General features: G+C 45.1%; 1 protein-coding gene across 1 annotated transcript in view; it reads right to left on the reverse strand.

Annotated features, from left to right (window-relative positions):
• LAMTOR3 (late endosomal/lysosomal adaptor, MAPK and MTOR activator 3) overlaps positions 1-8830 on the reverse strand; it is a 31691-nt gene extending 22861 nt beyond the window's left edge. The window contains exons 1-2 of the mRNA XM_073601490.1: positions 8685-8830; positions 6604-6641 (exon numbers count right to left, since the gene is read on the reverse strand). Of these exons, the coding sequence (XP_073457591.1) occupies positions 6604-6612 (9 nt within the window). The 5' untranslated portion in view covers positions 6613-6641; positions 8685-8830. The remainder of the gene's footprint in view (positions 1-6603; positions 6642-8684) is intronic.
• Positions 8831-13871: the final 5041 nt, after the last annotated feature.

A 13871-nucleotide genomic window follows, 5' to 3' on the forward strand; every position in this document is an offset into this window, starting at 1 on the left:
GAAGTTTATAACCCCAGTCAGATTTTTTTTTCGCAATCTGTGTCCCATTGCGGAGATTACCCTTCACTTCCTCCAGTGCAATACTCCAAACGCATACATTCCTGCACAAACAGCTGTATCTTAGATTGGGTGCTGAAATGACCAATGGCTGGAACCGACTGCAATCATGAGAAGGAAGTGTCACCAGGACCTCCAAAATTGGGTCCAAAACTGACTTCCTGTCCCATCGCCAAACAGGAACAGAAAAGAAATCCCTACAAATTAAGGGAATTCCTTGGGGACCCCCAGGTCACCAGAACTAGTGTTCCCATTGGAAGATTACCCCTGTATTACTTTTCTGGGGACAACCCAAAATTTGGGATCTTCTTTTACTTTCACTTTCAATGATAATGGTAAACAGGACAAATAGAGAGGGTGAATCTCCAAAATGGGACACAGACAGCAATAAAAACTAACATTCTAATCCCTCTGCGCTCTATCCAAAACAAAAAAAATGTTTTGACTTTAGTTGTACTTTAAGCTGGCCATACATGGTTCAGTTTCTTTTGTTCAACTGGCTGGACAATTTCTCCATCCACACACTCAATGTGGATGGGGAAATTGTCCCCAATGTGTCATTGTATTCTGACAGCGGGACCCCACCTGGTTTCAGAACTGATCTAATTGGTTGGATGCGCCGATTGACGCAAAAAGTTCCAACAAGCTGGTTCATGAGAAGTCATTTGATAGATCAACTTCTCTTGAACGTGAATGGCCATACATGGATCTATGGAGGAGCAATGGAGTCACGCTTAGACAACAGCACTTTGTCTTGAGAGGGGATTGTTATATGGACTGGTAGATTTATGTGGACTATACATAAGTGACTAACAAAACAAAGCCCAACAACAGCAGTTTGTATGCAGTTACAGAAACCATTTTTACCTTTTGGGAAAACTAAATGACTAAAAGATGACAATACTGAGCACCCTAAACCCTTTGGCCCCTTTCACACCCGCCGACGATTGGGTTTTTCAGACAAACCCGATCAGACCACCCATTGTTCTCTATGGGGCGGCAGATGCCAGCGGACATATGTCCACTGTCACCTGCTGACATCTGATCCAATCTGGTCCACTAAAAACAGACAGATAGGAATACATTCACCATCTATCCGGTGAATCGAATCGGATGACAATCAGATGGAAACGGACATGCAGTCTGTTTCCATCCGACCACCCCATAGAGAGCAGTGGGATATGTTTGTGTCCACTCTGCATGGACCTGTCAACCGTCTGTTCAGCAGGTATCAGCGGAGAGATCCCCCGTAGAGCAAGCGGATCTGCTTGAACAGATTCTGCCCCGTGTGAAAGGGGCCTTTAAAGTTGTGGTAAACCTCTGAAATGAAAAATGAACAAAGCATATCCTACTACAGTGTGTGTCTGCCTCAATCCAAAGCACCCAGTGTCATTTTTTACTTTTCTCTCTTTTCCTTCTGTTTTCTGCTTTAGTCACTTCTGATTACTTATTCGGATAGCACTGAGCCTGCCAGACAGCAGAGAAGTTTTCAGTATGAGGAAACTGTGCAGCTCTAGCAGTAGATAATAAAGAGGCCAGGAGGATAATATGAAAGTGAGTGTATATCTTAAAGTATAAGTTGACCTTATAGAAAAAATATCACAGATCACGGGTGCAATCTCTGGCTCCTGCAGACTCTCAGGATAGCTGTCTGCTCATAACTCAATACAGGCAGGCAGTTGCCAAAGAGCAGGAAGATCAATGAACTATCAGAGCACTCACAAGCACCCTTGCAGCTCATTAAGAACTACAGGCCATGAGCTAAAAAGGCTGACGGTACTTGTAGACATTTATGCACAGAAAATTCTGAATGAATGATGCAACTACGTGGGCAGAGCCCTGCATAGCCTCGTTGTTTTCAAATTGTGACAGCAAGTGGTGAGAGAAGATCCCCCACCCGCTGTCACAGGGAGGGGGGAGCGGGGAGGCTGCAGATGCTGGAACATGTTACATGTTCAACCCTACATACAGGTGGAACACGTAACATTTTCCAAAGGTGAACTGGTCGTTGTCCACCTCCGCACAACATCCCAAAAGTAGATTGCTTGCTCCCCTGCCAGCATACAAAGCTGAACCTGGTGGCCACAGGAGGCTTCTGTGTATTTTCAATGGGCTCTGAGCTGATCAACAAGCTCCTCCCCCCTAGTATCGCACGAGAAAAAATTTAGTGTTTGTCCGATCAGATCATTTTGGATGACCGGCTCACGAAAGCTCTGTACTAACAATCTGGTTATCGTACGATCGCATCAAAAGCGGTGTTTTTCATCCAATTTTCAGATCGTGTGTACGGGCCATTAGGGATGCATTAACTGGCAGCAACAATGGGTGGTGACACGGACTTGGTGGAAGGAGCTCCTATGGTAAGCGGCTTACACGATCAGCAGCAACTGCACATTCAATTCAGTGTCTCCCCAGCACTGAGTGCTGGGGAGACACTGAATTGAATGTGCAGTTGCTACTGAGTGCTGGGGAGACACTGAATTGAATGCGCAGTTGCTGCTGATCGTGTAAGCCGCTTACCATAGGAGCTCCACTGTTATCTCCTCTTGGATTACGGCCCACTAGCTACCATAGACAACACTATAGTCCCATAACATCTTTATAACTTCAATTACCCGGGTTGCTATCAGCTGATGGTTATCCATCTGTTGGAGCCAGAGTAGAGAACTCTATTCTTCATACAACAATAGCTGACGGACGTGACGCCCTTTGTGTCCGGTCTCGATCTGCTGACGATCTCGGTCTCGTGGTGGTGGCGCCGATATTCAGTTCTGGACCCCGGTGGCTAACTATTTTATCCTTCCCCCTCTCCTGAATCGGATGCCATGTGATGTTGACCCTATAACATTATGACGGATATACACCTCACCCCCAGCCCCTGAAGAAGAGGTTGCAATCATTATAAAATACCTCGAAACGCGTTGGGCCTGCACTGTCAATAGCTCCTTGCTCAAACAGCCTCCAAGGGTTAAGTGTAGTTCCGTCAATCTGTTTTGTATACCTTTGGTTGTATTATTGTTATTTGTACATTCTGGCATCCACAATATTTGTCGGTATCTGTGATCCCTATTTAGTATGTGCTATGCTTTTAATCTTTTGATATAATAAAAATTGGACATTTTTTTATATACTTTTTGTCATACTTCTTGGAGACCTCACCCCTTTTAAAATCCCAACTAAGAGAAAAAACTTTTTCTATTTGTAACTGGCAGCAACGGTCATACTTAGGGGTACATTCACACTATATGCAGCGACCTTTTTTTTTTTGTGCACAAGAAAAACAGATCACCGCTAGGACACATAGAAAACAATCATCTTCTATGTGCCCCATTCATACTAGAACACTGTTGTAGTGCAGACATACTGCATTTTTCAGCAGTACACTGGAGGGCGCTGTGCTGCACTATGGAGACATGAATGAAGTGTCATTAATGTGACACTTCAAATAAAGTTAAAAAAAAAAGTAAATAGTGCGATATACACATCACACCTTCCCCTGCTGGACCTCACACAGACACTAGGCCCAAATGGTATAACACTGCATTCTACCATGAAGGTTAGTGTGAACGAGCCCTCAAAGTGACTTCTGACCACCCCCCACCCCCCTTGCCCCAGCCCCCGCCAAATTCCATATGAAAGTATATTGCTTAGACCAGGGGTGTCCAAACTATGGCCCTCCAGTTGTTCAGGAACTACAATTCCCATCATGCCTAGTAATGTCTGTGAATTTCAGAGTTTTACAATGCTTCATGGGAAGTGTAGTTCTGCAACAGCTGGAGGGCCGTAGTTTGGACACCCCTGGCTTAGACAAACATACAGGAAATATAAATCATTCATAGGCAAGCATGAAAAATAATAATGAGTGAATACTGAAATTACTGACTAAGCACGATAATGACTGGAGGTCAAAAATCAGTCATGAAAGGAACATGGAGGCTGCTATTGCTGAAAATGCTATACGGATTACTTGTTTTGATTTTTTTTTCTGAATTTCATGATTTGCATATTCCTTGAAGGTCAGTGACTCAAAGGGGTTTGTTTACTAAAGGCAAATCCACTTTGCACTGCAAGTGCACTTGGAAGTAAAGTTGCTGTAGATCTGAGGAGGACATGCAAGGAAAATAAAAAAGCAGCATTTTAACTTGCACACGATTGGATAATAAAATCAGCAGAGCTTCCCCTCATTTCAGATCCACCCCTCAGATTTACAGCGACTGCACTTCCAAGTGCACTTGTAGTGCAAAGCGGATTTGCCTTTAGTAAATCAACCCCAAAAAAGTATTAAGCACAGAGGATCAGCACTACAGACAGTCGTAATATTTTTAGAAGGAGGTAAGGTTTACTTCAATCCTTTCAGGTAAATAAAGTTGAAAATATAGTTCTGTAATAATTCACTCTAACCGGTTCATGTCTTCCAAAACGTAGCCTTAACGCCCAGCTCTGGTGCCTCTTTAAAGGATAAGTTCACCTTCTGTAACATGTTGCACCCATATTCTGGGTGTAACATATTACAGATACAGCAGCCCCTGCAACCCCCCCCCCCCCCACCCCCATCTCCCGTTTTGACAGCAAGTGGGGGATCTTCTCCCCCAGCTTGCTGTCACAATAAATAAATAAAAAAATCATGGCTATGCGGAGCTCCGCCCACCCAGCTGTGTCATCCATTCACAGAGTTATGGTAATGTAAAAACTATAAGTACCAACCACCTTTGCAGCTGTCGGCTTGTAGTTGTCAATGAACTACCATGGCGCTCAATCCAGATGACAAATACAAATACAGGTAATATACCGCGCTCCAGGTAGGAGTCCTAAAGCTTCACCTCCCCTGCACATAAATGAAGGGTGCTGGCTCTGCATGTAATGAACGTGCAAACGAAGAATCTGGACAGCCGCACTCCAATATAATCACCTTTATTGAATAAAAGAATACACCATACAGCAATGGAGGTGAAGGAATCCGATTCATTTACCTCCATTGCTGTATGGACTATTCTTTTATTCAATAAAAGGTGATTATATTGAAGTGTGGCTGTCCGACTCCAGATCCTTCGTTCGCATGTTCATTACATGGTGCTGTTGAGCGCTCTAGGTAGCTCATTGATTCTTCCTGTCAGAGTGTAACTGCCAGTCAATATGAAGTACAATCAGAAAGCCTACACTGACAGTCTGTAGAAGTCCTGCATAGCACCTGCGATCTACTGGTAGTGGGTGCAATGCTTTACAGGCTCCTAACAAAAAAAAAAAAAAAAACATATTTTTTTACCTGCAAAAAAAAAAAAAAAAAAAATGTGCATTTATTATTTTTTTTGTAAAGATGAACTTATTCCCTTCCCCCTCCACCCTGAACTTATGGTTACTGCCAAACCCAGCAACCTATTTATGTCACAGACACATAACACTACCCTGCTACGAATCCTGATTAATAAATCACGCTGGATCATGCTGTAAAAAATTTCCAATCTTCACACTCAGTGGAGAGAAACCCGAACGCATCGGGGGAGAAAACTGAATACTTTTTGGTAAACCACATCTATATGAACACATGTGAGTACACTAAGGGTCCCCTCCCGCTCACAGTATGATCCCTTTTGGGGTGAGCGGGCATCCGATTGACCTGTACTGGTTTAACTGCACGTATCTCTAGGAACCCCATCACTTTTCATGACCTATTGAATCTTATATTTATGGTTTCAACAAGTAGTACTGTTCTTCACTGTCTTTCCTTTGACGTTATGTAGCAACACCTCTGAGATGTAATATTTTTTTGCATATTGTATACTACCAGTAACCCTTGTATATTGATTTTGTTAATGTTCAAAACTTTAAAAAAAATTTTATGGAAAAAATAAAAATAAAAAGATGAACTTATCCTTTAAGTGGGTGCGTATGCTCAGAGGAGCAGGATACACATCCCGATCATGTGACCACTGTGATTGGCCCATCCCGCCAGCTCCCAATCAGGACTAAAGCCCAAGAGCTGTCTATGAGCTTAATCACTGTGCTGGGAGTAGAAACCTTGGCTGTCCTCAGCTATGGACATATATAATTGGCGTGTGAGTGTTAAAGCCCGCCCTTTCTGCTGCCACGCATATGCGTAAAGTGGGCAGCAAGAGGTTAAACTGACTGAACCAAGTCATGGAGTGAGACTAGATCTTTGAGAACTTTTAGGAATTTGATCTCTCTTGATAACCCTACCCTTCAAGTGTGCTGCAACTACATGCTTCAAGCTGGAAGGACAATGGAGGTGGCCAAGTGATGCAGCATGGGCCCTCAACGTATTGCGACACAAGCCAGGGAACCTTCCTGATCTTATTTCTCTCTATTGCTTCAATAAACATATTACATGCGAGCAGGGCCCTCCTGTCCCTTCTGTATTGAACTGTACTCTAATTGTGCTGTCTCCCCTCTACATTGTAAAGTGCTGCGTAAACTGTTGGTGCTATATAAATCGTGAATAATAATAATAATAATAATGGTAGAGGAAGTCAAGATGATGTACACTAGAATTCCCTTGAATCTACAATTGAATAAGACCAAGGCACTTACTTCAGCCATTTTTTATTGTAGATCACGGTCACCTTTACCTGTCGGAAAAAAAGTAAAAAGAAATACAATAAATAATGATTAGTGTCCCCACTGGAATTATAATCAGATCAATCTAGAACACGCTGACATTTTTTTTTTTTTCTTAATCCAATTTTAAACATATCGGCCCTGGCCTTTGTTGTTGACCTATGACCCTGACCCTAACCTAGATCTTTTTTTTTTTGCATACTTTTTTTTTTCCTGGTTTCCCAGTTCCCAGGAACCATCAGCTCGGTCTCACTGCAGGAAGCATGCTATAGAGTCCACTTCCAGCACAACCTAAACAGATTCCTCAATCTATCTCACTTGTGTGGATGAAGGAATACATTTTTTTCTTTTTTATTTTATCAACCCGCTAGATCAGGGATATGCAATTAGCGGACCTCCAGCTGTTGCACAACTACAAGTCCCATCATGCCTCTGGGTGTCATGCTTGTTGCTGTCAGAGTGTTGCTATGCCTCATGGGACTTGTAGTTCTGAAACAGCTGGATAATTGCATATCCCTGCGCTAGCTGATCGGAAAAAAAAAAAAATAAATCCATGAATGTAGCTGTTCAGAGAAATAGTTAAAATGGTGGGTTTAGTTGCACTTTAACTCGTTTATCCTCCCCGTTGTACTATTGTATTCTGACAGCGGGGAGTCCTCCACTGTCAGAATACAATGATCAGCGCTGCAGCCAAATAAACATTTTCCAATATTCCCGTTCAAGAAAAGTTGATCATTAGATCGATTTCTGTCAAGCAGAAAACGGCCATAGATAGTTTGAAATTCAGCCACTCCCTGCTGAACTGGCCAAATTCAAACCATCTATGGCCAGCTTAAGATGGCAGCTTCCCTGACGTCATCCTGCACCAGCCTATAAAGACGGCCGAGGACCAGCACACAGGAGATGCCAGTGAGGGATGGGGACCATTGTAGGAAAGGGAAGTGAAGTCCCTTTCTCTCCACTTTAATCTGAGACACTTACAGGAAGGCCCCTTTCACACTGCCACGACTTGAAAGTAGCGCGATTTTGCGGGTGCAATTTTGATGCAATTTCAGGGAATGCCTGTGTAAACTTGAGGAGGGCTAGGGACCTCAACTCGCATCAATCACGTCGGACCAAAGTAGTACAGGGACTACTTTAAAGTCGTATTGATATGAATGGTTATCATTGGGAATCATGGGGTACGACTTGTCATGCAACTCTGATGTCCAAAGTCGCACAAATGTGAAAGGGGTCTAAGACGTACATGCTCTTACATCCTCTCTTCTTGCTCTAACTCTGTACTGGCCACACTTGCTGATGCCAGGTATGTGGGTGTCCTCTGTGCCCGCCGTAGCCGATGGAGTCTATGGTATGCCGTTCCTTCAGAGCACATGCGGTGGTGACGTCACCGTCTGCTGCTCTGTGGAATATTGCCTTAACGGTGTGCGTTTAGGAGATATTCATTTTACCTACAGATAGGCTTTATTATCAGCTTATCTGTATGTAAAAATTGCATACGTGACTTTACTACCACTTTAAAGGACAGATGAACTGAGGACACACATAGGCTGTTATTGCTGATCTCCCCTTCCCTGGCTGTCCTACCGATCCAATGTGATCAGTCATTTCTGGATAGCCAGTCTAGAACACGTATACAGAGTGCAAACTCTGACTTCACTCTGCCTAACCTAGCCTCAGAAGGTAATAAAGCCACTGATAGCCAGACGGTGAGCATTTTCTGGAATCAGCTTTGAGGGTCTTGTCTCTGCAGATCTAAGCACAACTGTCATTATAAATGCAGCAACATCACTTATTACACTTTCATATTTAAAGGGGCAAATATACCATCATTCAGGAACATCTCAGCCTGGGAATACCAAACTGCTGTGGAACAACAAGCCCCAGCATGCAGCCTTCTCTAGGTTCTGCAATCACCTACATAGGACAGTCATCTCCTTTGAGTACTGAGGAAGTGTGTGTGTAATGGGGAAACGTCTGAGCACACAACCCCCACCCAGACCCCCCACTCTTCTAATGAAATGACTCCAATATAACAGGAGAAGTGCACTCACCACCACAATAGTCCCCTGGCTCCGATCTCCACACCAAACAGCTCTATTAGTTCACTACCATACAGCTCATCGCAGCTTCCTACACTGCTACAATCAGCTGACCGGAAGCAGCGGTCACAAGACCCTCAATAGCTGTCACTCGTGATTCTGCGTCTATGGGCAGCCATGTTTGTTGTGGGCAAAGATACTGGCAGTACACAGTTCATGTTCCTTTCTGTTTTTAAGAGCTGTTATCATCCTAGTTCTTGCTCATTTCTCGGATATCACTCACATTCACACAAGCTGGACGCCTGATGAGTGATTTGATAGATAGAAAGTGCATTTTATATACATCTATATAGATCAGACCAAAATGAGGGACAAATGAGGAGGAACGAGGGACAAAGGGACATTGCTCCAGGTCAGGGACAGTTGGAAGCTATGCACAGCCCATACCTACAGAATAGGAACAGATACTGAGAATTACTCCCAGTATACAGGACAAGAGAAGTGGTACTGTGCACAGCCCATATACACAGAATAAGAACAGATACTGAGACTTACCCTCAGCATACAGGACAGGAGATGTGGTACTGTGCACAGCCCATATATACAGAATAAGAACAGATACTGAGACTTACTCCCAGCATACAGGACAAGAGATGTGGTACTGTGCACAGCCCATATATACAGAATAAGAACAGATACTGAGACTTACTCCCAGCATACAGGACAAGAGATGTGGTACTGCGCACAGCCCATATATACAGAATAAGAACAGATACTGAGAATTACTCCCAGCATACAGGACAAGAGATGTGGAACTGTGCATAGTTCATATATACAGAATAAAAACAGAAACTAAAAATAAGGTTGGGTTCACATATATGCAGCTGCGGTTTGCAGTCTGGAGAGGGGAAGGGGGCTCGATCCGTGCAGCCAATGAAGCGCCTTCTTTAGCTGCACGGCCCCTCCCCTCTCCACTGAAGCGAGCAGAAGACACGGCGTCGTCACCGTGTCTTGCTGAAAGCTCCCAGCCCCGTACTGCGCAAGCGCTGCGCCTGCGCAGTACAGGGGGTCCTCCATTGCCGAGTGGAACTTTCTCGGCAGAACACCGGCCGCTCCTGCACTGAGCGGGGGCCGGGCTGCATTGTGGGGGGGCTGCACTAACGAGGGGGGGCTGCACTAACTGAGGGGGGGCTGCACTGAGGGGGGGCTGCACTGAGGGGGGGCTGCACTAACTGAGGGGGGGGCTGCACTAACTGAAGGGGGGGCTGCACTAACGGAGGGGGGGCTGCACTAACGGAGGGGGGGCTGCACTAACTGAGGGGGGCTGCACTAACTGAGGGGGGGCTGCACTGAGGGGGGGTCTGCACGAATAGAGGGGGTCTGCACTAATAGAGGGGGGCTGCACTAATAGAGGGGGGCTGCACTGAGAGGGGGCCGCACTGAGGGGGGCTGCAATAATAGAGGGGGGGCTGCACTGAGGGGGGATCTGCACTGATGGAGGGGGTCTGCACTGAGGGGGTCTATACAGACTCTGGCGGGGGCACCTGATGCAAGGACAGACTCTGGCGGGGGCACCTGATGCAAGGACAGACTCTGGCGGGGGCACCTGATGCAAGGACAGACTCTGGCGGGGGGCACCTGATGCAAGGACAGACTCTGGCGGGGGCACCTGATGCAAGGACAGACTCTGGCGGGGGCACCTGATGCAAGGACAGACTCTGCCGGGGGCACCTGATGCAAGGACAGACTCTGGCGGGGGCACCTGATGCAAGGACAGACTCTGCTGGTGGCAGGCGACGTGGCTAGTGACATGCTCAGGGATCCCACTGATTCGGCATTATGGTGAGTTGAATGATTTAATTTTTATATTACAATGTAATAAAAGAAATAATGCGCTTCAATCATCCTGACACCATAACAACCATGGTGCCGGTGTTCTGCCAAGAACTGTCCTTCTATCATATAGTGTCCGCCCCGTACTGCGCAGGCGCAGCGCCTGCGCAGTACGGAGGAGAAGGAGATGCCGAAAATGCCCGAAGTTGATCAGCTGACCATCAGCTGTACACGGCGCTCGGGCACTTGTTAGTGATGGCTTTGCAAGAGGGCCTATTTATTCTTACTCTATGTCCACTTGGATAGCAGGGAATGAACCTGGACACTGGGTAAGAATAAAAGCGCAGGCGCCGTGTACAGCTGACGATCAGCTGTTGAACTTCGGAGACTTTCGGCGTCTCGTTTGTCCTCCGTACTGCGCCTGCGCAGTACAGGGCGGACACTTTTGAATAGGGGACTGTATTCGACAAGACACCGGGATGATTGAAGCGTTAACACCAGGCGTTTGGAGTATCTTTATCTGCTGATTGTTAAACTTTCTAGAATACACATATTTATATTGTGTAGGATCTGGGGCTGCTGTCCCGTCATTTCCCTCTCCCCCTTTCCTTCTCCCCCTTTCCCTCTCCATCCCTCATTCATCTCAGACTCTAACCACACCCTCTTGAGCCACGCCCATTTAAGCCACGGCCACATTCGCGCAAGCCACGCCCACTTTTCACGCAAGCCACGCCCATTTTTCGCCGCGGCGCGCTTCGCGTGCCGCAATTATGGATTTTTGCTAGGCCATGCCTACAAACGAATGCCCTGCACCCTAATTATTGTACGGCTCCGCCTACAGCCAAAAAAGTGTCCCACATATTTTTTTTTCAATGTTGGCAACTATGGCGTCATAATTTACTGATGTTTATTCAGGAACTTGACAGAAGTGTCTGAGTAAAAAAACGGGTGTAAAGACCTGAGTAGTGTTGAGTATAGGCGAGTAAAGGTGCGCAAGTGTATAGATGAGTAAACATCTTCTTCATTGCCAGTACTGTCATTTACTCATCTATACTGACATAAACATGCTTATAGTCGAGTAAACATCTTCTTCATTGCCAGTACTGTAATTTACTCATCTATACTCACATAAACATGCTTATAGTCGATTAAACACATGTATGCGAGTAAATTACTGCACTCAAATGTAAAATGTTCTGTTTTTGTTTTACTGCTCTGTACTCAACGCTGTATTACTGATCTTTTACTCAGCTGTGCATGGTTCCATAGACAACAATGCATCTCATTTCATATCAGTAAAAAAATGTGGTGTTTTTTTACTCCAGTCTGCAAGAGGCCTTAAAGACAAATGGGTAATAGGGGTGACAATCGCATGGGGCCACTTTTCTAGTGCTTTCTTTTGTGGCCCTCACATTACAGAAGGCTATATTCGGACAGCATAATGTTAAAAAAGAACAGCCATAGTTTACACTGTTTGCGGGTAAATGTTTGTGCCATTGTTTACATGCCTACAGCATCCAAAATACCATATTGTACCTTATTGACCACCACTGAATTCACATTATTGATATTTACATGTCAGCCTTGAATAAGTCATGTGCAAAATGACCTCAACTGATTCTGAATGATCGTCATTATACGTTTGATATGTATGCACATTTAGGCTGGGTTCACACTATGCCGCATGCGGCTCACAGCAGGGGTCCTGTGCGTCCTCGTTCACCGTTTCAGGTCTGAATTCAGCCCGAATTTTTGGCTGAATTCGGACCTGAAACTGACCAAAAGACGCACAGAATTCCTGTGCAAATTCGCACCAGATATGTGAACCGGCTCCATAGAGAGCCGGTCAAAATCTCCTACTATTGCGAATTGGATGCTGCGAATCCGTATCCAATTCACAATAGTGTGAACCAAGCCTCAAGAATAAAACAGTGACGATGAAAAAGCGCCCAGTATTTGGGAGACAGTTCTTAACAGGAAGTGCCCAAACATAGACCTTGAAAAGAGAAGTATGGCAAAAGCTCTGCAGAGCTGCCTGGACCAGCATCTGAATCAGCATCTTAGCACGCCACTGAGATCCTGAGCCAGCCGCTACCTCTTCTCCACATCCCGGGGCTCCAGTGAGCACTGGAGGGGCTAGAGCAGAGAGTCAGTGACTGACAGTCACAGGCTCTAGGCTTACTAAAGACCAAGAGGTGGTAGGGGACCGATGCTGCATCCACCCAGGTGAGTATGAATGTTTTTAAAATAATATAGGTTTGATTTCAAATATATATTTGAAATTTGAATTTAAAACAGTTTATTGATATTATTTATTTATTTTTACTCGGATTCCAAAGGCTGTATTTTTTCTTTTATTTTGAACATGCAATCATCGGCCGAGGACTAGGAGCTCCTTCTGCTTATGTTTTCCTGCAGACAGACAGAGCTGTATATTGATTAGAAAAAAGGTACTTAGATATTTTTTTTAATTAAAATGATTACAGTGCCATCATCCACATACAGAAATGGACCATGGTCTATTTCACATACAGAAATAGAACATGTAAATGAACCACTTCCCGACCACCCCATAGCAGACTGCTACACCACCCCATAGCATACTGCTACAGGGCGGCTGTTCTGTGCAGAATCACGTATATATACGTGATTCTGCAGCTTCGCCTTGGGGACGCACTCACAGCAGAAGCCGATCTGTGGGTGGCGGGCAGTGGATGTCCACCGGCACCCACCGGTCATCAGGCAGAGACACAGAATGGAGCTCTGCCTATGTAAACAACTTCTGACAGGGGGAAAGTGATGGATTTTGTGATGAGAAAGGCGGCTGGGGAATATGGTTACCTGTACCCATATGTACCAGAGACTCTGATTGCTGAAATCCAATGTAGACGAGCACAGTGGATCGATACCGCCAACAGAGACTATTTGAAATTTTCTAATGTTTGTGATGTAAAGAAACTGTCACCCAAAAATGCAGGAAGATACACTACTATCTTGCAAACCTGGGATTATGGTCGGCACATTTACCTGGACTGTGTTATCATCAGACGGACTAATCAAGCTGACAAACGGCATTACATCACTACCATTGGATCATCTGGGAAGCCAATTCAACTGCCTGATCCAGGTTCATACTGGTGATGCCACAAGCCATTCTTGCTTTCAAGCCAGCATGGAACACAGCTCTGTTGCTCTGTTTAGCTGTGTTTGTTCCATAGAAAGTAGTACTTCACATGGAAGGAATCCTGTTGTGGGGATACTCCTGCCTGTGCTGTTTGCTGCTGGACTGTGCTTCTGATACCAGCAGTCACAGGAAGTGCCCTAAAAGTGATATATTGGCCTGTTGCTTTGGAATTGCCAGTATAC

This window comes from Aquarana catesbeiana, linkage group LG01 (assembly GCF_042186555.1).
Source record: "Aquarana catesbeiana isolate 2022-GZ linkage group LG01, ASM4218655v1, whole genome shotgun sequence".
Taxonomy (NCBI): domain Eukaryota; kingdom Metazoa; phylum Chordata; class Amphibia; order Anura; family Ranidae; genus Aquarana; species Aquarana catesbeiana.